The following is a 26,151-nucleotide window of genomic DNA, read 5'->3' as shown; positions in this document are numbered from 1 at the left end:
GTTTTGATGACTTGCGACTTGACGAAGAAATAAATGACTTAAGACTCGACTTGGACTTGTAAGTTAATGACTCGAGACTTGACTTGACGCATGATGACTCAGATGACTTGTGTGTATTCAGAAGTCTGAATGTTAGGTGTTAAATATAAAATAATATAATTCAATGTTGTTACATTTCTGTCTAACTATCAAGTGGCAGCAGCGCAAACTGTGAATCATGATTGGATGACTCACAAAGCTCCCCCGGTATACGGTTGTCATGATTGGACGACTGGCTGTCAGTCAAAGTCCTCGCTATGGCAACAGGTAGCATCAAAGACCCCTGTTGAAGCCTCATTAGTCCGACCAGACCGCCACAATGGCTGCATCTGTGCCACGAGTAATCCTTTTTGGATTAAAAATTGTCACCCAAGAAGGAAAAAAGCAAAGGTTTTAGGGTTTTTTGGTAAAAAGTGACTTTATTTGGGACTTGACTCACCATAACTAAGGACTCTACTCGACTTGACTTGAAATAACCTGTTACTTGGTTTGACCTGCCCAACAACAACAAAAACTTGAGACTTGCTTGACACTAGGACCTAATGACTTGAGACTAAGGCCTCCTGCACACTGGCTGCGTGGCGTGAGCGTGTCAGCTGTGTGGCGTGTCCGTTTATATTTTGGCTCCCATGGTAACAGATTAGAGCTTGCACACTGCCTGCGTGACACGCATGTGTCAGAAAACGCGTGCATGCTAGAAATAGGACGACGCCTATTTTTCACGCGACACGCAAGCGTGTTGGAAATGTTTCCAGGCAGCATAGAATAGGAAAAGATGTTTATATGTCATTTTGACACAAATACATTTAATAAATGACATTTTGATGTTTGAAAGTCTCTAGGTTTTGACATAAATGCAGATATAAATGTAATTTAAAAAAATAATACATATTTATCGATTTTCAAATATTGCACCTGTCAATACAGAGCCAAATATTCTGTAGCCTATTTTGCCGTCAATACTGCCGACGCTGTCTTTGCTGTAATCAGGTCAGTATATGTTTATGTTTATGGGGCATGTGTACAGACAAGGCTAGCAGCAGCAGCGCCGCGTCACACATGTTTCTGGTGTGTAAAGACATAGAAAACGCCACGCAGCCGCCACGCAACTGACACGCAACAGAAACGCCACGCTCACGCCACTCAGCCAGTGTGCAGGAGCCCTTACTTGTGACTTGGTCACAACACTGCTACTAAGAGGCCCATAACAAACCTGGTCAAGATGTTTCCTATCATCATGTCTGTTGTCGTACTTTCTTTAAGTGGTTGTTTGTGTTCCTCAGAGGTGATGGTGGGGATGGGCTTCACTTCAGAGGAAATCAAGGATTCTCTGCTCAATCAGAAATACAATGAAGTCACCGCCACCTACCTACTACTGGGCCGCAAAGGCGATGTGAGTTATACAGATCAACTCATTACTTATTGATGTATATATGTAAATATGAGGTATTTAGCTGACATACTAACCAGAGCAACTGGAAATACCAGGTTGACCTTTTCTTTGGTCACATTGTAAATGCTAAATTATTTATCATTAGGGCTGGGCATCATTTTAATATGTTTCTGTACCGGTCCCTAATAGTACTTTTTTATACCTTACTATGACAACTATTAACATATATATATACATATATACTCTACTACAGTATGTTAGCGTCATTTAAAATGTTTGTTTAACAACAACAACAAAACTAACAAAGAGACATGGAGCCCTTATATATAATGAGTTATTAACTTGTTATTGACTATATCTTTGACTATAATTGTACAGACATGAAATAAAGAAATTCTCCATTCATCTATATCAATAAAATGGGGAAGAAATATGGAAAAATATCACACCTTCCTCACACACTTGGATTACCAACTGTTACATTTTACATGTGTGTATTGACTTGAAGATTGCAGTGTGTCTTTATTGTAATCGTTGTCATATCAGTCCGGACATATGACGTGGTAATGCCCCACTGTTATATTGTTGGGAGCAGGTTAGTAAAATGATTTCTAAAGGGATTGAATCTCCCTTACGTTAAAACTTTAACTGGCCTTGCCAGCTCTATCTCAACAGCACTGTGGAGTAAGGTCTGGCTACACCACAGATGCATTCTGGGATAGGAGGGAGCAATCCCACCAATCAGTCCCAAAAGGTCCCAGTTAGAGAGGAAATGCCCTAAACATATTCTTTGTAAAGCTTAACAATCATTCCCTGAAAGAACCAAGCAGGCCTGTCTTGTTGCACAGTTGAAATGTTCGTCAATACCTGCCATTTTCAGCGTGTAGCCTTAGCTTGTTAGCTCAGAGGTTGTTCTTGTTGTGATGAGGGCAAAGCCGGACATCCTTCCAGATTGTCAGACTTATCCTGGCAATGGACTTCCGTTGATCCAGACTACCTTGAACTTAACCATTCTCAGAAGAGATTTGGCTATCTGCATGTACTACAGCCTAAAGGTTGCCAGCAAGTAGACACAAACCTCCACCTTCTCTTTTGCTCTGTCAGTGTTCCGGTGCATACAGTATACGTAGGTTTGGCTTAGATCAGTGGACTCATTTAGGAGGTGTTGGTGCCTGGGAGAGAGTACTTGAGGAAGCACAGTCTTTACCTTAAAAGAAATGTGTCTGGTGATATATCATCTGAGTTAACCACCTTGGGGATGAATGGAAGGGTGGTTGGGCGAGAGGGTCGGTCGAGGATTAGAATATGTTAGATATAAAGCATGGAAGGGAAAAAAGGAAATATCTGGTTAGAGAATATGATTAAAAATCTGACCTAGCATCCAATGCCAATTTAGGTTAGCTGCACACTGGCTGAGTGGCGTGAGCGTGGTGTTTCTGTTGCATGTCAGTTGCGTGGCGGCTGCGTGGCGTTTTCTATGTCTTTACACACCAGAAACGTGTCTGACGCGGCGCTGCTGCTGCTGCTGCTAGCCTTGTCTGGACACATGGATGTTTCATCATTCTCGTTCGACATATGGGGAGAGAGTTGTGGAAATGTACTGCACTCAAGCAGTAACATTGACAAAACAAAACACAAATACATGATGACAAAGACATTATTCATCCACCTCTATACTGCATTCCATTTTTATTTTTTAGTCTTCAATAAAAACATTCAACACAAAGGGAACTCCTCTTTACTCTGCTCAAACTGTTCTGGTGCCACTCCTCAAACAAAACAGTCCACCCGAAAACTCTCACATTCTACTCACACATAGAGGACGAGAGCCCGCCTCTCCAGTTCAAACTGGCCAATCAGGTGTGTTACATCATCCAGTAATTAACATTCATTCATTCAAACAAAACTAATCTTTCGTCTTTGTTAATCGATGTAGGAACTTTAAATAAAGAAAATAAAGAAAACCTAGTGAGAGTACATGTCTGTATGTATTAACAAAATAGCAAAATAGTTAGTGAGGAAGTGGATGCTTCTTCACACTGACACCTTTCTATCCAACACCGCAGGAGGGCAGTGAAGCTCGCACAGCCAGTAGCCTGTCCCTGGCGAGGGTACGACCCAGCCCCATCACCAACGGCACCAACAAGCACTCCTCAGCCACGGGATCCTCTTCCTCCTCCACCTCCTCCTCACATAACAAGAGCCAGCGCAGTGCTTCCACCTACCACAGGCAGCGGCGACACAGCGACTTCTGTGAGTCTCTTCTCTAACTTCTTAATTTTTCTTAACTCTAGCTGAGCTGTACATTCATGAAACCTGGAACCTGGCATTTTTATATATTCATGTCTTTTGATACAAAAACAGATGTCTTCACACCTGAAGAGAGACATTTCAAAGGCTTGATCTCATGAGTTGTTAGGACAAACTAAACCAGTGATAATAGGATAAGATAAGATTCCTTTATTGTCGTTGCATTTACATACAATGAGATTCAGATGCACTACCTGAGACGGTGCTCAAAAATATCCTTTAAACAAACATTAAATACATTAAATATACCTATTCAAAACATCTCACGTTCACACACGTGCAACTCATATACACAACATCAACATATGTATGTTAAGTTAAAAAAAAAATCATATTGCACAGTTGTGTCTATATGTCTTTGATTTCAGTGCAGAGTTCAGTGTGGGGATGGGGAACATGCGTGGTATACAAATATCCTCACTTGGAAGGCTAGGCCTTGGGCTGTGACTAGCTGTATGGAGGGGTTCTACTGTATATGCAGAATATTCCTTATACGAGTCTCTGTGTGTCTGCGCTCTGCTGTCCTCCACAACAAAGGCGGGCCCTCCATGCCCGTCATGCACCCCAAACGGAGCCCCACAAGCACAGGCGACCGCGAGCTGCGGGAGGGACGGATGCCTTCACGTAAGGCCAGCTGCAGCGTGATGGGGAGCCACAGCCTCCCTCCCTCCAGCCCAATGGTCAGCAGTGCCAACAACCCCAATAAGTCTGAGATCCCAGACCGCCGCAAAGACATGATCGCAACCACAGTAAGTGACAGATGTCCCCCTCAAGGAGAGAGGAGACACATCCATTTAGAAACTAAAAGGCAGTGCTCCTAATTCCTGATCTTATTTCATAAGCATCACATCCAGACTATTTCTTCAGTATCAAAGTAATGCAGGTGACTGTTGACAGGAACTCACGGTAGCCAAAGCATTTGACTATCTGTCAAAATGTAAACAAAAACACACAGGTGTAGATAGTTTTGACTTTCGGAAATTCAGATTTATTTAGGCTTATCCCAGGCCCCCAGGAAGTCTGCCAGGCTTTCAAGCAAATTGAACATAGCGGCCAAACAGTGGAATTACAACTCCAGGCCTGTCACTTAATGCCTTCTGGCCCAAAAATACTTTTCCCCATAGACTTACATGGCAAAAGAGATGTCTGTAAATCAGTGAATACATGTTTTTGATCAGATCAGTTTTGCAGTGTGGAATAAAGCTTGCCTGATGTCACACGGATTCTTCACCACATGATGGGATCTTTACAGTAGAGCTGAAGTTAGGGGCCGTCTTAAAAGTCTGTGCAAAATGGCTTTCTCATTTTTTCTAATAGGCACTTTATTTTCATCTGGACCTCCTCCCATTGCATACACAACCCCCTTTCAGATATGATGCAATATGGCTCAGTGGCTTTCTCCCTTTAGTACACAAGAAAAATATGAAATTCAGACTTGTATTTTCCCACTGTTAAAACAGCCAGTTCTATTTCTATTATTATTTAATTAACAATTACACAGTGTTTATTTGGACTCAGTTCAGATATATATATATATATATATATATATATATATATATATATATATATATATATATATATATATGTATGTATGTATATATATATATGTATATATGTATGTATGTATATATATGTATATATATATATGTATGTATGTGTATATATATATGTGTATATATATATATATGTATATATATATATGTGTATATATATATATATAATACTTTTTCTTATCTGTCCCTGTCCTGTCTGCACTTGTGCATGAAACGTTTTGTTTTGCTGTCCATCTTGACCAGGATGGTCAATTTGGACCTTTCTGGTTAAATAAAGGATAAATAAATGAAATATATAAGTTATGTTGTATATTTTGTGAGCAGCTTGACTCGATATACCCCATATACACGAGGAGTCGACAGTTTGATGCTAGTGTCACTTTTTAACCTAGTCCTTGTGTATAGTGAATGTGATACTGTAACAGTGTGTAGTGGATTTGGTTCCACTGAATATCAAAGTGACTTTCAATATCTGCCTCTTACCTTGTTCCCCTCTCTGTAGAACAACATCCCTGGTAGTGCCATGACACGCAGGAATACATATGTGTGCACTGACCGCACAGGCGCTGACAGACACTCTCTTCTGCAGAACGGCAAAGACAACAGGTACCGCTTTTCTGTTGGAGGTTTTAATCTTTGTCGTCAGGGTGATCATCGTCTGTTACGTTTGCGGCAGAGTCTGTAGCAGGTGCTTCCATCACGCTGTCACTTATTATGCTTCCCTTCTTTTTTTTCTTTCATTTTTGGCCTATGGTTTTGGCGCTTGGCAACAAACAGGCATTACATCACCAACTGGAACGGAGCGTGCATTATTTTGCAATCGAGGAGCAATGATTCGCCAAACCTGCTGTTTTCAGTCTAACAAATTTCTTGGTAATTTCTCTGGTAGTAGCGAGTAACAAAGATGCTTAGGGGAAATGGATTGGAGTAAAAGTATATATTTTATCAAAGTAAAGGTTTCCAGAAATATAAATAACAAAGTAAAGTACAGAAGTATTTATGCTTTGTTACATTACACACACTGGCTCATTTGTTTTTGTTGTCGTTTTTGAGAGGCTTGACTACTAACCAAAAAATTGTACCGTAATGTTGTAATTTCTTTTCGTAATAATTCATTTCGAAATAAGTATCGTTCAGGAACCAGTATGGAATTCCCGGTATCGGAACCGGCATCAATATTGAACTTTTTTTGAACGATACCCAGCTCTAGGGCTAGCTTAAGACGCTGTCATTCCTATTTGTTGTCTGCAGCTCCCTGGGCCACCGCTTACCTGCAGCGTCTCCCTCCACGCTCAGCATTTCTGGCGCCGGAGCTGCCTCCTCCTCTTCCTCTTCAGACCGATGCCGCCTGACCCGAGGCTCCACCATCCGCAGCACCTTTCACGGGGGACAGCTGAGGGACCGTGGGCCCCCCGTCTACTCAGCCCCCCCCACTTCACCCACCTTGTCCCACCATGACACCAGCCCTCTGCCGCACGCCCGCACCAGGGCAACCTCCAACCTCTTCACCAAGCTGACCTCCAAACTCACTCGCAGGTATATGCATGCATGGCACATGGCACATGTCACCAGAGAAACACCACTCTCAAGTCTGTGCATTAAATATGAAGCTACAGCCTGGAGACTGTTAGCTTAGCTTAGCATAAAGACAGGAAGCATGGGGAAACAGCTAGCCTGGCTCTCTTCAAAGAAGCAAACACAGCCTACCAGCATCTATAAAAGCGCACTACACTGGTTTTTGCAGAGATTAAACAAACGAGATACATAACCGTTAGAAGTGCTGGTAGGCATGTTTTTTAACTCTGGACAGAGCCCTGCTAGCTGTGTCCCCTTGTCTCCAGTCTTTGTGCTAAGCTTAGCTAATAGTCTCGGCGCTAGGTTGATTTTTACCGTACCGACATGAGAGAGTGGTGTCGAAGTTCTCATGTTTTCCAAAATGTCAAACTATTCAGAGAAATGCAGAATTTATAAGCTCAAATACTAATGTTATGGCTGGAATTCAACGGGTTTTTGTTTACACTAGAGCTATTATCTGTCTATATTTAGATGAGATCTTAATTTCTAAAGCTACTGTCATCAGTTGCTACAGTCCTTCCTACCTTGCTCCACTCTGCATAGCTTTTAGTTTTATTCCTGGTTCCCAAATGTTCTTATGTGGTCAGAGGGAAAAGAAAAGGGTACAACAGCCCTTGCTGTGCCATCTCAACTGCTCAAATGTAAAATATGTCTTCAGAAGACAAGATTTCCATTAAATCAAACCAAGAAACCTAAATATGATATGAAATCATGTAGCGTTGTTGTGAAGTTCTTCCTTTCAGCTTGAGCACAGCCTGGATATGGATCCATGCTTATATCACAACACTGTATTCACCCAGGCCTTTTGGCAAGCCTTCTGTGGCCCCGGATTATCCTCTGCTCCCCCAGTCGTCATAATCACACATGTCTAATCTTATCAAACCTCAGCTTTATCCTTGCCAATCAGCTGCTCTGCTGCGCTCTTTTCCACCACTTGCTCTCCTGTGATTGAATTATATTCTCTCTTATCCCCCAACTCCACCCCTCTGCTCTTACACCGTATTCCCTCCCTTTTCTCCGTCTTTATCTTGTTGTGCTTCCCTCCACCCCACCCTTGTCATGGCATCAGGGTCAACCTTGACCCGTCCAAGCGCCAGGGCTCAAACAAATCAGTCTCGGGTTGTACTCTTCCACAAGGATCAAAAACAGTTAGTAAGTTCGCATGTCTCTGGCTTCTTTCTTGTCTGCCTGTGCTGCCCCCGTCTGTCTGCTGACTTCTTCGTACCTCTATCTATGAATTAGTGCTTGTCTGCATGACTTGTTAATCATCTCCATACTGTCAAGGTCCCACACACTTGGTTTCAAGCATGGTTGCAATCAAGGAGACATTCATTTGATTTTAGTTTTTCAACTTTCAGTTCCAGGATGAGTGTCATTGTCAGCACAGACTGCCTTTAATTAGTCAGTGTGCCCTTAGAAATGATGATGTTTTCATTTTGTGTTTGTGGTCGATGGGTCGAAAGTCATTACATGTTTATTCCATCTGTTGTTGGCAAGAATGGATGGTAATGTGTAGTCCCATGAACAGAAGGACTGCATTTACACTTAACTGCATGCTTTAAAACTTGTGAAAAAGGGGAAAAGTGCATATCTGTAGGTCAGGTGTAAGGTGGGACACACTGTTCTGCACATCGTGTGCTTGTTGTTGTTGTTGTTGATGCTTGCTTGGTCTCACTGTATGATATCCACTGCTGAATGCCATCTCATCTGAGAGTTGTGGCTTAGCCAGAAGACTCATTGTTAGAGATGTTCCAATACCATATTTTCCCTCCTGATACCGATTCCGATACCTGAACATGTGTCGATCCGATACCAGTGCATTCATAATAAATATATATATATATATATATATATACACACACACTAACGGTCAAAAGTTTGGGGTCACTTATAAATTTCCATTCCACTCCATTATAGACAGAACACCAGCTGAGATCAGTTGTATTGTTTCTTTAATCAGGGCAGCAGTTTTCAGATGACATTATGTGCTTACATAATTGCAAAAGGGTTCTCTACTGTTGTAGAAAGAAGTCTTCAGTCCTTCCAGAAAAATGCGGAGTTTTTTTGTGATTGTTGCGGGCAAAAATCCTTGATTGTACGGCACGTTTTCTCAAAAAATGCGATGGAATATGCGGCTGTTTATGCAATTTTATGCGATGAAATTGCGGGAACTTGCAAAAACTGCGGTTCCATCGTGGCTTCATCGCGGGGTTCGCAGCTTTTCGATGATGTTCACGTCGCGTAATTACGTCACTTCATAACGTTTCCATGGCAACAGGGGAAAATGGCTGCTCTTGTGTGACGTAAACGCAACATTTTTCAACTTTTTTGGGAAATGGGACTTTTGGGACTTTTTTGCAACTAAAATGCGGGGATTATGAAATCATGCAAGCCCCGCATATTTTGCGCGGAAATCTGCAATTTATGTGGTGAAAATGCGGCGTATTTGAAAAAACATGGCCCTCCGCATAAATATGTGGTTTTTGGCTGATTATGCATTGAATTATGCGATCGCATAATCACGTTTTTCTGGAGGGACTGAAAAGTGGCTGATCTTTAATGCAATATCTACATTGCCCATTATCAGCAGCCATTCATCCAATGTTCCAAAGGCACATTCTGTTCACTAATCTGATATCATTTTAAAAGGATAACTGAGAAAACATTGGAGAACCCTTTTGCAGTTATGTAAGCACATAATGTAATCTGAAAACTGCTGCCCCAAACTTTTGACCGGTAGTGTTTGTATATATGTATGGATATGATATGATTGTTATCATTGTTAAATGGCTTGGCTGGGGTTAAACCCTTTGTAAAACATGAACAATGCGAATGAGATGCCAGGGAATTGGATGGAAGTTTGCATACTGTACACATCACCGTGACACTGGTGCGGACATTTTTGCGGACAGCTCCGGCTAACATTACACTCTGTTATACATCCATGTCCGTTACACTGCTTCGCCATCCTAGGAAACGCAAATTTGCCTCCACGAGCAGACCAAACCGGAAATCAATTCTTCTTTTCTTCTTTGTCGCTCTAAAAACAGTAGCTGCCAGCACAACTTGCTGTGTAGACTGCTGTTTTCAGAGCGACAACGAAACAGTGATTTCCGGTTGGTCTGCCAGCGGAGAGCTAGTGGAGAGTTTTTAGTACAACTACTTTAAAAGTTGATCGATTTCGGGGCTAAATTACTTGGTATCGGATCGGTGCACATCATTGCGTACTTGCTGATATAGATACCTGCATTTTAGGCAGATTTGTTCGATACTTTTTATTTGTTCGATACTACATATTGGTATTGTATGTGAACAACTGTACTCATTGTACTGTAGTGGCCTTACTCTGCTTGTTTGTCCTGTAGGGTCACAAATGAATCTGAGGGAATCAGGAGATTTGCGGTCACAAGGTCAGTACACTTAATAGATAAGTAAGATAAGTGTTTTATTTATGTTTTATTACTTAAAATAGATGGTAGTTCATTTCTGTTTTTATGAGATTAGTAGTAGCAGCCACTGTCCAATGCCTGAACATTTTTCTAATATTCCTCCCTCTCCCTAGTTGCCATCTACCTGGGTATCAAAAAGCGTCCGAGCCCCGGGCCGTCGGACGTGGCTGGGATCTGAGAGGCGGTGTGCGGCGTGACCCTGCGGAGGTGGTTCTGGCTCTGCGGGAGGCGGCGCTGGGATGTGGCTGCCAGGTCCACCATGCCGGCCCCTTTCTGCTCTCCTGCACCCATGGCGTGGCAGGGGGCCGCGTGGCTTTCAAGGCCGAGGTGTGCCAACTTTCCACGGGCACCTCCGAGACTTCTAACGGGGTGCGCTACACGCGACTCTGGGGGACGCCAATAGCTTTTCGGGACATTGCCACCCAAATCTCTAAGGACCTTGAACTTTGAACAGAAGGCTGTGTTTGCGTACGTGTGTGTGTGTGTGTGTGTGTGTGTGTGTGTGTGTGTGTGAGTGAGCGTTGATGTGTGTGTGCGCAAAGGGAGGGTGGGGTGGACATAATTGAAGAAAAAATAGCAGAGAAGGGGGCGAGGGGCTGGACCCGAGAGAATAGACTTCTCCTTCTCTTTTATGACTACCCCCCACACACACACACACACACACACACAGATACACACACACATGACCCGTAAAGTCACACAGACTGAGGCACCCCACCCATTCACCCCACCCAGCTCAGCCAACTTCTTCACTGAGCGACTGCACCCACTGGACCTGGATCAGACGGAATCTAGTTCAATATTTTTTATTGCTACTCTAGCCATAATGACTCTTTATTTTGTTATGTATTGCTCTGATCATTGTTTTTACCCACTGTCACACAAAAAATCATCATCTCCTGTGCACTGGTCGTAATTGACCAGCCAGTCCTTTTTTTACATTTTTTTTTTGAAATTCTTCTTTTATATCTCACCCCTACGTACGCCAGCACACCCCACCCCCCCCACCCTACCTATGGTGTGATCATCTGCCGACTTTTCATCACCTGGGGACAATAACATGCACAAACGTGGATGTGGCAGTGACGACTGCACTGGAATAAGGTCAGTGGGAGCAGGGTTGACAGGGCCTTTGAAAACAGCCAATCAGAGGCTGACCCGGAATCCAAAAAGCCGGCGACATCTCCCGCCTCATGAACTGACAGAGTTGTCGCCTCTCTCAATCACATTAGTTTCTCAGCATGGGACTAGCAAATTAAAATGAAAAAATGTAGATGTTTATTGAGAAACAAACAAACCCCACGGTTAGCTCCATATTTTTTGTGGTGCAGTAATGCCAGGCTCCATTTGAGATTCTTGCTAACATCCCAATTAAATAATTACAGCTGGTTTTTGGTTAAATAAAAAGGTTGTTTAACTTTTATACCATCGCTATAATAAATACTTTTCCTTTGCTAGCTCTCTTAAAAAAAAATGAACAGAGAGGCCTGCAAAGACTATGTGCACACACGCTGCTCTCTGATTGGCTGGATTCATTGTTTGTCAGCGCTGGTCATCGTCAGTAAAACTAGTTCAAAGCATTTGGATTTTCCCAACCTCCCATCCCCGTTTCATCCCTTTTCACGGGCGGCAGAGAATATCTTTCTAACTTTACTAGAAGCCCTCATCTGTTGAGATCTTTCAAGGTGATTAAAGCAAGCAAGAGCGACAAATGTGGATTTATTTTTTTTTTTTTTTGTCGTGCAAACCTTGCCCTTGAAATCTGTCACTCGTCCCACCACAACATAACAGAGATACTGTAAGTTTGGCTTGTTTTTCAGTGCAATGCAATTCTTTGGTTCTATTCTGTGCCATGGGATCTCACCTTAGACATCATCTCCGTAGGTGGATGGGAAACACCATAAGCAGATCAGCCAAGCACCGAAATCTCATTGATCACACACACACACACACACACACACACACACACACGTACAAAGGAACATGCACTTCTAAATGTCCACCCTCTCTTTTTTTGTGGCACAGTCTATAAACTGGTCTGTCCATTACTTGATGACTGTGGGCTGTGGGGATCAGGGTGGGGGGGATGTTCTGAATCTGGAAAAAGGCTTGATGAAGGCAGTGTGCATAGTGTCTTCTCGTTAGTCCAGTTGCCTTTTAAAGTGAACAACCCCCAGCGCCTTCATACAGTGCATATTTAATGTTTCAGAGAGAGAGAGAAAGAGAGAGAGAGAGACGGAAAAAACTTCCTGTCTAAGCTTTCTGTTCTCCCTCCCTGTTTTCAGTGAATGACGTACTGTGATATTTACGTAGGCTACAGAGAACATGTCGTTTGGCTGCTGATTTACTGTTAATACTATCTCTCGGTTGTGGCTTTGCTCATGGTGACCCAACCCCCCTTACCCCACCCCCCATTTCCTTTCCCATCCATCATGAACTCCCCCGACTCCCTACATTTAACAGGGACGCCCCACCTTAGATGTCCACCGCCTTCGTATGTACCACCGACTTTTTTCTATCGTCACAATGAGCGACGTTTGGCTTGCCTCGGCTCTTCGTTTTGAGACCCTGTTTTCTCGCACGGGGGGGAAAACACTCGGCCATCATCCGCACTCTCACAGTGTAGACCCATGTACGAACATCTTCTCAGTCCTGTTTGGCGTGTGCTGTTTCATGGAGCCCAGCAGGGGAGACCGGTGTCCACCTGACCTTCCTCCCCAGGGTGAGAAGCAGACACCAACATGGACACTCGGAGTCTGTCCTTGTCCTCTCCCTGGACGTTTTCTCATTGTGGTGTATATTAGCATTAGGTAATATAGACCTCAATGCACTTTGCTTTGACTTGAATCAGCTCCTTCCAGTGTACCTGTATAGGTAATACCCAGAACTAGCCACTGGAGGGCGCCAATGTCTTAAATGTGAAACACTTCAATTTGTGGATACTTGCACAGGTACTTTATTTATTTTTTAGAATAATATCATTTAAAAAAACAAAAAAAACAAACAGGATTTATATCAGTCAGTCGATGGCTGTATATAAAATATATGAATATAGTATATATCTTAGAGCTCAAGGTTTATTTATAGCTAGAGCAAGGGAAGTAATTCTAGTTTAAAGCAGATTCTGTCAGTGACAATGGGGAACAAAACCAACCTGCAATCCTGCATGACTTAAGAGTTTTGGTTTTGGGGGGGGGGGGAAATTAAACATGATGCACACCTAGGGTTGGAAGCTTTGTGGAATGCAGACACATACAGATCATTTTTAGACATGACTTGATACAGAGAAATGGTGCTAAATGTGGTACCTGGTTCCCCCCCCCCTCCCGTTCACACAAACAAACAGGAAGGCTTTGGTGAAACACAGTGACTCTCCTCCACCTTGTTTGCTATAGAGGATATAGGTTCAGTACACGCGAGAGGGCTTCTGAGTTCTTACAAGTATTTCGACATGCCATGAAATGCACCACAGCGTACAGAGAAATGTTCAGTCGTAGATCCAGCGAGGACACTAACTACTGTACATTTGGGAATAAATTGTGCAGTTTGGTTCTATTTTAACTTGAATTTACACCGATACCCAATAAGTCCCTAACACGTTGAAAGCCCTGGGTTGCATTCAAAGCCATAGAAATGTCACGTCACTGTCTCCCGATTGCAAATATAAATCATGTTGTTAGCGAAGCCTTTTCGGTGGAAATGAAATGAAACGGGCTAAAAAAAAAAAATAAATAAAAAAATAAATAAAAAAAGAAGCAAATAACTTGGTGTAAAACAACTCACTCTTAGTATATGATGGATGAACATTGTCTTAAGGTGGAATCTACTGTGAAACCTTCTTGAAAAGATTTTGTAAAGTAAACGTGTGTACCTGCTCAGAGACGCTTTGTCGCTGGTGTGGTTTAGATGGTGGATGGTACAGTATTAGGACCCCAGGGGGCTCAGCATTTAACATGCACTGTCATTTCAAAACTGATTTTTTGGAAACGGTTGATGTTATATGCAAAAAGAGACTGAAGAAACACACCCAGTTTGACCTGTATGAGTAATTTTACACTGCTCTGCTGTTGAATTCCTCCCCTCAGAAACAAACTGTACACTGAGATGGAGTGGATGTGGTTTATAAAGGGAGAACATGGAGCTGAAGATTAATAAAATTCACTGATGTTGGCATTTTCTTTCCTTCATTTTGGTCACACCATCTGAATATTTGTCGATAGCTTTTTGATCATATCTAAGTGAGCATTAATAAGTGAAGATTATGCTTTGTTCATTGTTATTTCCAGTTTTCCATGCTGCAACACAAAAGATCAGAATGATTCGTTGAGTTGTTTCATGGGGTTTTATTGAGCAGTATGAACAGCTTCAATAATCATTACTTTTTATAAGAAAAAAGTAGGTGGTACCACGTCTGCCAGGCGAGCCCAGCTCAGTGGAGGCTGATCCCAGGATGTTACCAACCAACACAGGAGAACGAGAAAAAAGAAAACCAAAGCTGGAAGGAAGAAATAGGCGAGCAGAGTCAAGAGTCTCTTGGTGGAGCGGCTGTTTCCTCTGCAAGCCCGTCAGCTGGCTCGATTGCACGCGAATGGTCACGAGATAAACACAAGGTTGTCCCTCTTTACTTCTGTGCGGGGATCATGCTGTCGATGGCCTCTCCCTTCTCCAGCTTCTTCTCCATCTCCACCATCAGCTTGACACCATCAACCACCAACTGGACCTGGGACACCTCGGAGGAGCCCAGACGGTCGGCGTTGGAGATGTCGAACACACCACCCACGGAGGCGGTGTCCACACCACCTGAGGAGGATAAGGGATGACAGATTACAGATTACGCATCTCACCTTCCAGGGTCTCAGTAGAGATCTAAATGGACCTGCCAGGCTGATTCAGATACAGGAAACCTTATTGTCTGTCATGACAGAAAATCGTCTCAGATGTAACCTCTACATACAGTGCAAAAACCAAACTCGGACAGTAAACATGCAAGCGCTTATAGGGCTGCACAATATATATATATATATATATATATATATATATATATATATATATATATATTTTATCATCATCACGATATCAACTGGCGGAATACAAACATCGCGAAAGGCTGCGACGTATCGCAATGGACACAAGACTGATTTTTTTTGTGTTAGTTTAAAGAAATGATCAGAACACTGCACATTAAAATGTAACTGTCATTTCTTTTTAGTAGTGTCTTATATTCAACATAATGATCAATTTGCTCAAAAAAAAGGAAAGTTTTAAATGATTTCCTTTTATTTCTTTTTAAATCCAACAAGCAATGTGTTGTATTTTAGCAGAATACTGAAAGCAGCAGAACTGAGTACATTTTAAGATCTGTTTATTTATCGCAAGTGATATCGTTATCGCGATATTTAACAATGTTATCGCATATGCCATATTGTCCTCGTGCAGCCCTAATAGCTTATAAAAAATAATTAACGCAGTATGAAAAAAAATACAATGTGTGTGTGCAAAGTGACATTGTTTGTGTGGGTGTGTGGGTCATTACTTTATATTTAAGATGTTTGATGTTAATGAAGGAGTGTTTGTACGTGTTTTTTCTTGGCTAGAGGGAGTTTATAGCGGCGGCGTGATGGCAGTAACTGGAAAGACTTATGCAGGGGGTGAGTGGACTCTTCCCATTTACTTGATCCGCAGGTGTACAAGCTAAAGAGTGGGTCTGTTTGTACTGTACCTGTGCCACGCTTCTGCAGACGCAGCCTGGTGAGGATCTCGTCGAACTTGGGGTGTGTGCTCAGCTTGGGCAGCTTGACGTGGACGCCACCACGCAGGCCGGTACCCAGGTTGGAGGGGCAGGTCAGGATGTAGCCCAGATGCTCGTTCCACATGAAGCCGTGGTTGTGCTTCTTGAAGATCTCCTCAATCTGGGAGATAAGAAATATAAAAGAAAAGTCAGGAGGAACATCCAGCAGCGATCCACACTGCTTTCACTCTTTGACTCTGCTGGTTTTGACCAGCGGTGGAAGAAGTATTCAGATCCTCTACTTAAGTAAAAGTACTAATACCACACTGTAAAAAAAATACTCTATTACAAGTAAAAGTCCTGCATTGAAAATGTTACTTAAGTAAAAGTATGTATATATCATAAAGGACATGTACTTAAAGTATTAAAAGTGAAAGTACTCAATGCAGAACTCTCCTCCCATTGTAGAAAGTGTAAAGGATCCAACCAGTTGTGTTTAATGGTCTAATCATTTCAGCTGGACTTGTAGGCCATTATATTGTTGGCTAGTTTCATTTATAAGTACAGAACTTGAGTAAATGTACGTAGTTACATTCCACCACTGGTTTTGACCTGGTTTTATTTATGTGTACCTTCTGCAGGCCAACGCAGAAACGCCTGAAGACCTCCCTCATGTTGCCACCCAGCTGCATGGAGATGACACGCAGGTGATCCTCCTCGTTCACCCAGACCAGGAAGGTCTTGTTGTCGTTGTGCCTGGACAGAGATAGATGCAAGGGATCAGCATACAGTAAAAGACACAGGTGATGCAGAAGCATAATGCGAGTCTTTCTTTTCCTTTCAGTATTTTAGTCACAGGGGCTTAATCTCTTAATTTGACACCATCTGTGTAAACCAATAAACTAAACTAAACTTGTGACAAGGTTATTTTCACTTATCGGTCATATTCACCAGATGCCTCTGCCGTCGGGCCAGTCACGGGCCATGCCAGCGCAGGTCAGCAGGGGAGAGACAGGCTTGTCAAACAGGAAGTGATCATTGATCAGCTGCTCCTGCTCAGCATCAGTCATGGACTTCAGGGGGTAGTACTTTCCCTTGAACTCGCCATCCAGGCTGGTCAGAGCTGGAGAGACACATGTACAGTACATTAGGGAGAAATAGTGAGCGGTGGGAGCTATTGTTGAGTGTCATCTGTCACTTAACGTTCCCTGTTACTGCTTTAGCATGAAATGAGCAAGCAGAACCACCCTAACCCTAACCCTCTACTTGTTGGGTCACTGTATTCTACCCGTTACCCTCAAATGATACTTTCCTTTTCTTGTGAACATTGTTTGGGAAAACCCTAACCCACATGTGTCAAACTCAAGGCCCGCGGGCCAAATCTGGCCCCTCGCAAATTCTGATCCGGCCCGCACATCAATCTAGGTTCACAATATATTTTGGCCCATCTAGTTGTGCGCCAAACCAAAAACATGGGAAACTGTTTTTGAACTTGCAATTTCGTGACACTCAAAGCAGAATTTGGCAAATTTGCCGACTTTGAGGCTCAGAAATTCCCCCAGAAGCAGAGAGTTTGCATGTTCCGGCTGTGAAAGAGCTTTTTGTGAGTCAGCTGTGTGGTAGCCTACTTAGAAAATGTAATCATTGTTTTGCTTGATTTGCTAAATTCTAGGATGGCTTTGGAACTTTTTTGCTGACCTTTTCAGGGCTTTATGTGGACCAAACTGTAAGTGAGAAGACTGTATGAGACATGCAATAATTGAGTCAAAGATATTTTACTTTTTCGATGAAATAAAAGCATGTCAATAAACTATACATGTCTGGCCCTTGATGTGATTCAAGGGCCAGGTTACTTTTTTAAAGTAATATAACTCCCGCTGACCATACTGTCCAGTGGTTTCTTCAATCTCTTTATAAACACTTGAATCACGGATGGTCCCCTTGTGCCCGTGCCCCTCGTAGCTCCCATTACGGATGCTAGGTTTTAACCCTAACCCTAACCCTTTGCATACTTATATGACCTCAAACCAATAATAACTTACCCTCAACGGACAGCTTCTCAATGCCTCTGCGCTCCCCACGGCTGCTGTGTGGGGGCAGGGTGAATCCCTTGATGCTGCGGCCAGTACGGACACGGCTGGACAGAACGTAGGCGGGGTCCAGGTCGTCACCACCCTAATGACAAAATGAGAAAGTCTGATTACAAAGTGAAACAGAGGCCAGAAATGTAGGCCACTGTGCATCTTCATGTGCCTATTTGTCTAGCTGAAGGTGTGCAAATCAATGAAATGACCCAGTGTAGTGTTTGGTTTGAGACACTGAAAGTCTAAACCTAACCCTAACCCTACAGTAAAAAAAACTGGGCTACTGCACCTTCAGGTTCTCGAAGTTCAGGTCGGTCTTGTGCTTGTCGGTGGCCTTGTATCCATTATGACGGTCTGAGATGATGGGGTCCAACAGATCCTTGAAGACCTCGTAGGACTCCTCATCACCAGCAACGCAGCCAACGGTCATAATGAAGGGGTGACCTAAATTCAGGGGGCAAAGAGGAAAGAGACAAGCTTATGAGTATTTCATTTTGTGATTTTATTCACAGGTTAAACTAAGAAATGTGCAGTTTTGTTTCAGTGAGTATAGACCTACAGTATGTGTCTGAATGATTTTATGCTGCATAAAAGAGATCTTTGTCTAAATGTAGGTGTGTCTCTCTTGTCTCACCGGGGTTGTCGACTCCAGTCTGGATGACATCATCCAGGGTGAAGCCATTGGGTGTCTGCTTGTCCCTCAACTTGCCATACAGCTCCTTGGTCAGGACCTTGGCCATATGGTTGTTGTGCTTGGACAGATCGGGGTACTCCTCCTCAACTTTGTAGTTGAGTTTGAAGTTGTTGTGGGTGTTACCGAAAGGCATGATTGCTTTCTAACACTGCAAAGAGAGGGAAACACAGGATGAGCAAACTTAAACAGAGGCTCTGGATAATCAAAAAACAGTTCCTCCTAATCTAATCCTAGTCTGTGAAGGTGAACTGAATATCCACGAAACATTTCAGCATTTGGAGATTTGGAATATTCTGCAAGACAGCTGGAGAGTGGGGTCGGCAGAGGAATCCTGGTGACAATTGTCACTCAATTCTCAACTGCTCAAATGTCCAGTTAAAATAGAGTCGGGGGAGGAGCGTGTCGGCTGGATATTTTTAGCATTGGCACACCTGACTTCATACCCTTTCTTCCAAATGTCCTCAGCACATAAGCATACGAGTAGTATTTTAATTATCTGGGCACACGCACAACCTCACTTCTCCAATTTACATTTTGACACATAAATACGCATGGAGAAGTCTTTGCTTTGCTGTTTTACACACGTATCCCCTTTGAAAAACACTCTACACCTTCTTTGTATCACACTTGTATCACCACTCACCCTGCAGGTTCCAACACTTAGTGCAAGTTGTCACTATGCTGACAGAAATCTGTCCCTTCAGGAACCCTCCCCCATGGTCCCCCAGGATCTATTTACTTCTAATCATCTATACATGTTACCTTTTTTATAATTTGTTTCATCTTGCCTTGATAGGCCTATCACATGAATGCAATGACGCACTTCTGACATCACATAACATGCAGCTGCAGTGTGGCATTTTGGTAATAAGCCAAATTGGATTATGAAAGTAGCGTTTTTGATGCACTTTGCTAAGAACTTTTTTTAGGGCCATCTTAAAAAGGTGACTCTTAAATGGCTAAGTCAATCAGTGGACATCCAGTGTCTCCAGGCAGTCTCTTACATGTCTGAAAACTATGAAGCACCTGTCCACATAAATCAGCGCTCAAATGAGAGAACCATTTGCAGAGCGCATAAATATATGTAGTGACACAACTTCATGCAACAGCGTTGCAGCTACCGCTATTCTAAAACATCATGTTCATGCTGTTTGTTTTTTTTTCTCCATTTAATAAAGTCACTGAGAATAATCTGACAAAATTCAATGACCTCTGATACCCAGTAGGCCTCTTTTCCCCCCCCACAATGCATCATATAGATTCAAACATCCCAGAATTGTTGTGCATTTATCCTTTGATTTCATCACAGACTTTGAGTCCAAAGCCCAGAAAAAAAAGCAGCCAAAAAGAGTTATTCTCTCCAGTTCTAAATGTTTGAAAGGTTCTCCGAATCCGCACGTCTCCAAATATCTGCTCCTCCTTCTTTAACTCCACAAAACTAATAATCTCTGGTATCATGCTTTACCTTCACAGCAGACAAGAAACAGAGGTAACAGTCCTTGGGATCAGATCCTGTTCACCGTAGACAAAATAAGGGTCACCCAACTTTGGAGGTCTTTTCTCCCTGTTTATATACCGGGCAGACACTCAGCCATTGGTTTATCCATTTTAGTGCCTGCTGCACCCTCATTGGCCAGATCCTCTGCACTGATACTCTGAACAGTTTATGAAAGGGGACGCATTTACATTTCAGTCATCTAAGATGGGTAGTGCAGCTGTACCCTCACCCCACTTCACCCACCCCTGGCCCATACATAGCACCAGACGGTGGGAGTATCAAAGAGGGGAGGAGGGGTCACAAGGGTGGGTGAGGGGGTGCTGTTGGAGGTAGTTGAAGCAACTGAAAAAAGCTGAGCTTCACTTTTGCCACACATGCGGTGGAGATCAGGGCGTAAAGGTTGGACAGAGTTAGCATTCTTTCACTTATCAAATGGCTGCCATGTAGAAATGCTGTCCAAAGAAACATTGTATCCATCGGAGTTATCTCTGACAGATATGCCAACTATGTTAATTCAAGAGGTTAACATGATAGATACCTCCTTGGTGATGAGTAATGGTCAGTTTTGCACCATGGAAAGTATGGATATGCTATATTCAACAACAGCAGCTTGTTGGGGTAAATTATGTCATGAACTGATGGTTACACTTTACTTGAAGGTATCTACATGAGAGTGACATCAAACTGTCATGAAAAATGACATTGTCATGACATTGTCATGGCACATGAACCCTAACCCTAACTCTAACCCCAACCCCAACCCTAACCATAACCAATAACGTTATGTCATACACGTTTATGACTTGTTTATAATGTTTATGACACCTTCATGACAGTGTCATGTCACTCTTATGTAGATACCTTCAAGTAAAGTGTAACTGATTATTTCAGTAAACTGTTGACCAGTGGTGGAAGAAGTATTCAGATTCAGTAAAAGTACTAATACCACACTGTAGAAATACTCTGTTACAAGTAATCATGCATTGAAAATGTTAGTAAAAGTATCATCAGGAAAATTTACTTAAAGTAGTAAAAGTAAAAATTACTCAATGTCAGTTTAATTTATTATAAAATATTGCACTTTATAAACTACATGTATTCTGTGTGCAAAAATCTTAATGTGTAAAGTAACTAGTAACTAAAGCTGTAACAGATGAATGTAGTGGAGTAAAAAGTACAATATTTCTCTCTGAAATGTAGCGGAGTAGAAGTAGAAAGTAGCATGAAAAGAAAAGACTCAAGTAAAGTACAAGTACCTCAAGATTTATACTTGTACTAGTACAGTACTTGAGTAAATGTACTTAGTTACATTCCACCACTGTCATTGACATACATTAATCAAGGTTATGCAAACAAAAAAGTGGGTGGTGACAACAACAACAACAATATCTATGTGTAGTGAGGAAGTTAATCAGCTGATTGATAGGTGATAGCGGAGGTAAAGTCTGTGTCGGGCCAATACATTTTGAAAGGGCAATGAACCAATGGGGAAACCCCAACACTCACGTCACCACACTCACTCCGACCATTGCTGGAACTTCATCCCTCAGTGACCGAGCGACAGAAGTTACCATCCATAACGCTGGCCCTCGCCCTGCGGGTCGCGGTCCAGCCAAAAACAACTTCCACTCTGCATGGTTTCTTCCTGAAAGCTGAGAAGAAAAGAGACCAATCAAACCAAGCCAAGCAGAGTGGGGAAGCAGGGGTCGCCACAATTGTCACTTTTTTTTAGGAGCTCAGTTTGACATTTTAGGTTCAGACAAATCCAAAATGGAATTTGCTGTCAAATAGACATTTCTTAATAACTGGTATTTGAAATGTAACATTAGTACTGTAATGTACTTTTTTTTTTTTTACATAGAGTCAACAATGCAATGCAATACTTTTTGCAGTATACAATAGTATTGGATAGCATTAGATTGTGCAGATATTGTTGCTGTGTTCATCCTTTCTATGTTGACTCCCAGTGACCTGCAGAGGAATCTACCTCGAAACAGCCATGACTCCGTCCCGCTCTAATTGATATGGCAATTATCAGTCATCCAATCTCTGGAGGGAATACTGACTGAATACTGTCAGTTGAGGATGAAAGAGGATGCCATCTTTGACATTAGCTTCATTAGCCGCCCTTCTAATCTCTCAAATATCTCACACTATTTTACCAATGCTTATGCTCCGCATCTGCTTTGTGCATCACTTCAATACAGTTTATAGAACATAGAACTGCAGTATTGTCAGGGCTTTTTTGTTTAGGCCAATGGCAATGGCTTCAGCAGGTCTATATTTGATATTACAGTTAGTTGATAAACAATCAAAATGCATATTCTTCATTCAGACTAACGTTCTACTTATATAAGTGACTAACTCAAATGTGTATGGTTACGATACTACCTATTGGCCCTGTCATGGTCTTGGACTTTTTCTCTAGTCCAGGGCCCCTTAGCTTGAAGAGAAACGGAGCAGGGCCCCTCTACTACCTAAAATGTAGAAAATATAGTTGCTTACATGTAACAGTATCTGTGAATGGCTACCATAGTGGCTACCTTTAGTAAGCCTGTCATCACTGCTGTGTAAATTAAATTGCGTTGATATATATGTTGCATATCAAACTGGGCAGGATAGATTCAAATGGATGGATGGATATTTATATATTACTTATATGTCATGTTTTAAAGGAGAAATCCGGTGCAAAATGAACCTAGGGGTTAATAACACATGGTTACCAAGTCAACGGTTCTCTGGGATTTGTTTTCATGCTAATCGAATGTGACCAGTTTTATCGTAAACCGCTAATTAGCTTATAATGCTAGTCGTCGGGGCACAGGGTAAAGTAAAAAGAAATCGCTATTTCTATACTACTAACAAGGCTCAAAATAGCACCACACTTTTAAAACTGGTCACATTCGATTAGCATGAAAACATATCCCAGAGAACGGTCGACTCGGTAATCATGTGTTATTAACCCTTAGGTTCATTTTGTGCCGGATTTCTCCTTTAATGTTAAACATACATGTGGAGGGCACAGTGAGTCCTTAAGCTTACATGTAACAGTATCTGTGAATGACTACCATAGTGGCTACCTTTAGTAAGCCTGTCATCACTGTTTCTTTTTCACGAATATACCAATTTATCTTTGCTAATTATATGTTGGATTCATGTTAATGTATATATACAACGGATAGCTTTGGCTATCAAAGAAGATAGCCTACACCCTCTGAATAGGGAATTCCAGTGTCTCCCTTCTGGAGGGAGGCTAAAAGTTCCTGGTTGCAGAACTACAAGATTTAAAAACAGTTTTGTCCCAGCGGCAATCACTCTGTTAAACAAACTGTAAAATTATTTGCACAAAACGCACAAGCACTTTGGTCATGCACTGTTTTCTATTCTTTTTATCCATGTTTTACAACCTGTTTTTATATGTTTTGATGTTTTGTGTGTTGCATGTTATGTGGTGGTCTACAAAGTTTTAAGGATGTCCTGCCTCTTAGACGGTAAACCTAGTTTACCTACGGGTACCAATAAAGTAACCTAACCTAACCTAATTTTTTAGAACATTTTACTTTTTGAAAAAAACTACTTTCAAAAAATTATCAATCAATAATTTGTGAGGCCCTCCTGCAGTTAGTCTTACCCTAGGAAGTCGCAGACCCCCTGTTGAAGCTCTCTGCTTTAGTCTGTTTCCTGTTATATTTTTATATTTAATGTCACTCTCCTTATGTGTCATGTCCTGGTAGCTCATGTCTTGTTTTCATGCCTGTTTACCACCATGCTTGTGTTCATGAGGTTTAGTTTAAAGTTTCTCCGGCCATCTCTCCAACTGCACGTCATCCCCTCAGATTAGTTTGTTTTTAAGTCATGGTTTTGCATTTGCTATACAACACCGGTAATAAAGAGTTGTCTTTAAGTTCCTGTGGTCTGCAGTGTCCTGCGTTTGGGTTCTCCTGCTCCACTCAACCGTGACAGGCCGTATAATATTACACTTAGAACAGCCTTCTCAGAGAAGGTAACAGGGCTCTTTGACCCAGGTTGGTTCCACAGGGATTCATAAATGTTCTAGCAAGCTACACCACCCACACATTTTACAGCAACACAGTTGGCCTACAGCCAAAGTAAAAGTTACTCATCAAATCCAAATCTACACTGGAGGGAAAGTTGGTGATAACACCACTGGTGTTCACTGGTGGAATGCACATTTACTCAAGTACTGTACTAAAGTACAAATTTGAGGTACCTGTACTTTACTTGAGTCTTTTCTTTTCATGTCACTTTCTCCTTCTACTCCGCTACATTTCAGAGAGAAATATTGTACTTTTTACTCCACTACATTCATCTGTTACAGCTTTAGTTACTAGTTACTTTACACATTAAGATTTTTGCACACAAAACACATGTAGTTTATAAAATCTGATGTTTTATTGTAAATCAAACTATCCAACAATATAACGGCTACAAGTCCAGCTGAGATGATTAGACCATTAAACACAACTGTTTGGATCCTTTACACTTTCTACAATGGGAGGAGAGTTCTGCATTGACTACTTTTATTTTTAATACTTTAAGTACATTTTCTTGATGATACTTACATACTTTTAGTTAAGTGACATTTTCACTGCAGGACTTTTACTTGTAAAAAGACTTTACTTTTAAGAGTATTTTTACTTAAGCTGATTTTGTCATACTGTAAAATAAATGCTGAAGTACTAAAGGTGTAGTAACAATTCAAATGGGGGTCCATAGGAGTGTTATCACAGGCACTGTTCCAGGAAGGGGGGGGCATCCCAACAAACAGTTGTGACTGTGGGATGTCCCAGCCCTCTCCTGGACTGGCAGCTGACACCTGCTTCTTCCAGTCCTCAGTATCACTACCACCCCTGCACATAGAACATTCCCCCCTCCCTCCCAAATAGCCAACCCAACCCTGCCACATACTTCAAGCCTACACTTCAGACCTTATGCCGGCACGCATATATGTTCTCTAGCTATATTCCTGTTGTATTTTGTATCTCTTTCCTCTTCTTCTGCCACCAGTGTAGAGCCGACTGGTCACGGTGCCCTGGCCCTGAATTAAAAACTCCATCTCCTGTTACACAGCTGTCTGCTGCCTGTCCGGTCACCAAATTAGTCTCTGTGCAGGTTTCTACTATCACTCCATGCACCAATCTGTCACCTTTCCCTCATATAGCCCACAACACTGGTTTTATCTTATGTGCATGTCATTGTAGCACACTGTAGGTGGCTGGAGTTTGAGACATTGTAGTTAAATGTCTGGTATATGTGTAGGTTTGGCTAACTTTGACCTCCAGAAGGAAGTAGTATCAACTGGAATTGAGACACCAGACAGAGCAGCTAAGTGATGATATTCTACCCAGAGCAACTGAATGATGCCAGTCTAGAACACTTATGCAACAGGGCAGTGACATGATAATGTGCCTTCTGCTCATGTTGGCCAGGAAGCTTCACAAGCTTCACAAAAAGCTGAAATCTCTATCAGGCCACTGAAATGTCCACTCATTACAGCAATGGTGGGTGATGAAATATTCTAAACTGTGTGATAAATAGTTTTGGAGATTGTTATCAGGAATGATTTGGTAGCAGCGTGTATGGTTTCATTACATGTTCTGAAACCTTAGAGTGTTGAACTTCAACAATTTCTGTCTTCTTATCCCACAGAGTGTGTCGGAGGAAGTGAGCATTAGTTCGTAGCCTCGCAGAACATTTTGAAACATATGAAGTTTGACCCTTGGAAAGGAATCTACATCAACTGCACTGACCTGTGTCAGAATAGCACGGGGTCAAGCTGCAGCTGCGTCCAGTGCCACACTCTGAGT

At 42.1% G+C, this 26,151-nt stretch overlaps 2 protein-coding genes across 3 annotated transcripts in view; one reads left to right on the top strand and one right to left on the bottom strand.

The window, feature by feature from the left end:
- The window catches only part of mark4a (MAP/microtubule affinity-regulating kinase 4a), a 31,328-nt gene extending 20,371 nt beyond the window's left edge, over nucleotides 1-10,957 (top strand). The window contains exons 11-18 of one of the 2 annotated variants that reach the window (XM_078266492.1): nucleotides 1,323-1,432; nucleotides 3,499-3,685; nucleotides 4,280-4,491; nucleotides 5,798-5,901; nucleotides 6,547-6,831; nucleotides 7,940-8,022; nucleotides 10,236-10,280; nucleotides 10,433-10,598. In XM_078266492.1, the coding sequence (XP_078122618.1) occupies nucleotides 1,323-1,432; nucleotides 3,499-3,685; nucleotides 4,280-4,491; nucleotides 5,798-5,901; nucleotides 6,547-6,831; nucleotides 7,940-8,022; nucleotides 10,236-10,280; nucleotides 10,433-10,497 (1,091 nt within the window). In that variant the 3' untranslated portion in view covers nucleotides 10,498-10,598. Of the gene's footprint in view, nucleotides 1-1,322; nucleotides 1,433-3,498; nucleotides 3,686-4,279; nucleotides 4,492-5,797; nucleotides 5,902-6,546; nucleotides 6,832-7,939; nucleotides 8,023-10,235; nucleotides 10,281-10,432 lie in introns of both variants that reach the window. The other variant, XM_078266491.1, reaches the window with a different exon arrangement.
- Nucleotides 10,958-14,841: 3,884 nt separating this feature from the next.
- On the bottom strand, nucleotides 14,842-18,958 carry ckma (creatine kinase, muscle a). Its single transcript, XM_078265762.1, has 7 exons — nucleotides 18,766-18,958; nucleotides 18,421-18,575; nucleotides 18,090-18,222; nucleotides 16,999-17,170; nucleotides 16,680-16,803; nucleotides 16,039-16,228; nucleotides 14,842-15,119 (listed from the first exon to the last, which is right to left on the bottom strand). The coding sequence occupies exons 1-7, from the start codon at nucleotides 18,956-18,958 to the stop codon at nucleotides 14,941-14,943; spliced, it is 1,146 nt and encodes a 381-aa protein (XP_078121888.1). The 3' UTR covers nucleotides 14,842-14,940.
- Nucleotides 18,959-26,151: the final 7,193 nt, after the last annotated feature.

The sequence above is a fragment of the Sander vitreus genome, chromosome 13 (genome assembly GCF_031162955.1).
Source record: "Sander vitreus isolate 19-12246 chromosome 13, sanVit1, whole genome shotgun sequence".
Taxonomy (NCBI): Eukaryota; Metazoa; Chordata; class Actinopteri; order Perciformes; family Percidae; genus Sander; species Sander vitreus.
Note: the sequence above shows the minus strand (reverse complement) of the source record. Positions and strands in the feature narration are given on the sequence as shown.

Bases quoted from the DNA above. Each gene is read 5' to 3' on its own strand.
- ckma (XM_078265762.1), bottom strand. From the start codon at position 18,958: ATGCCTTTCGGTAACACCCACAACAACTTCAAACTCAACTACAAAGTT. The intron at 18,576-18,765 runs GTGAGACAAGAG...CCCTGAATTTAG, and splicing joins GACTGGAGTCGACAACCCCG to GTCACCCCTTCATTATGACC. The intron at 16,804-16,998 runs GTGAATATGACC...ATCTCTGTCCAG, and splicing joins CCCGACGGCAGAGGCATCTG to GCACAACGACAACAAGACCT.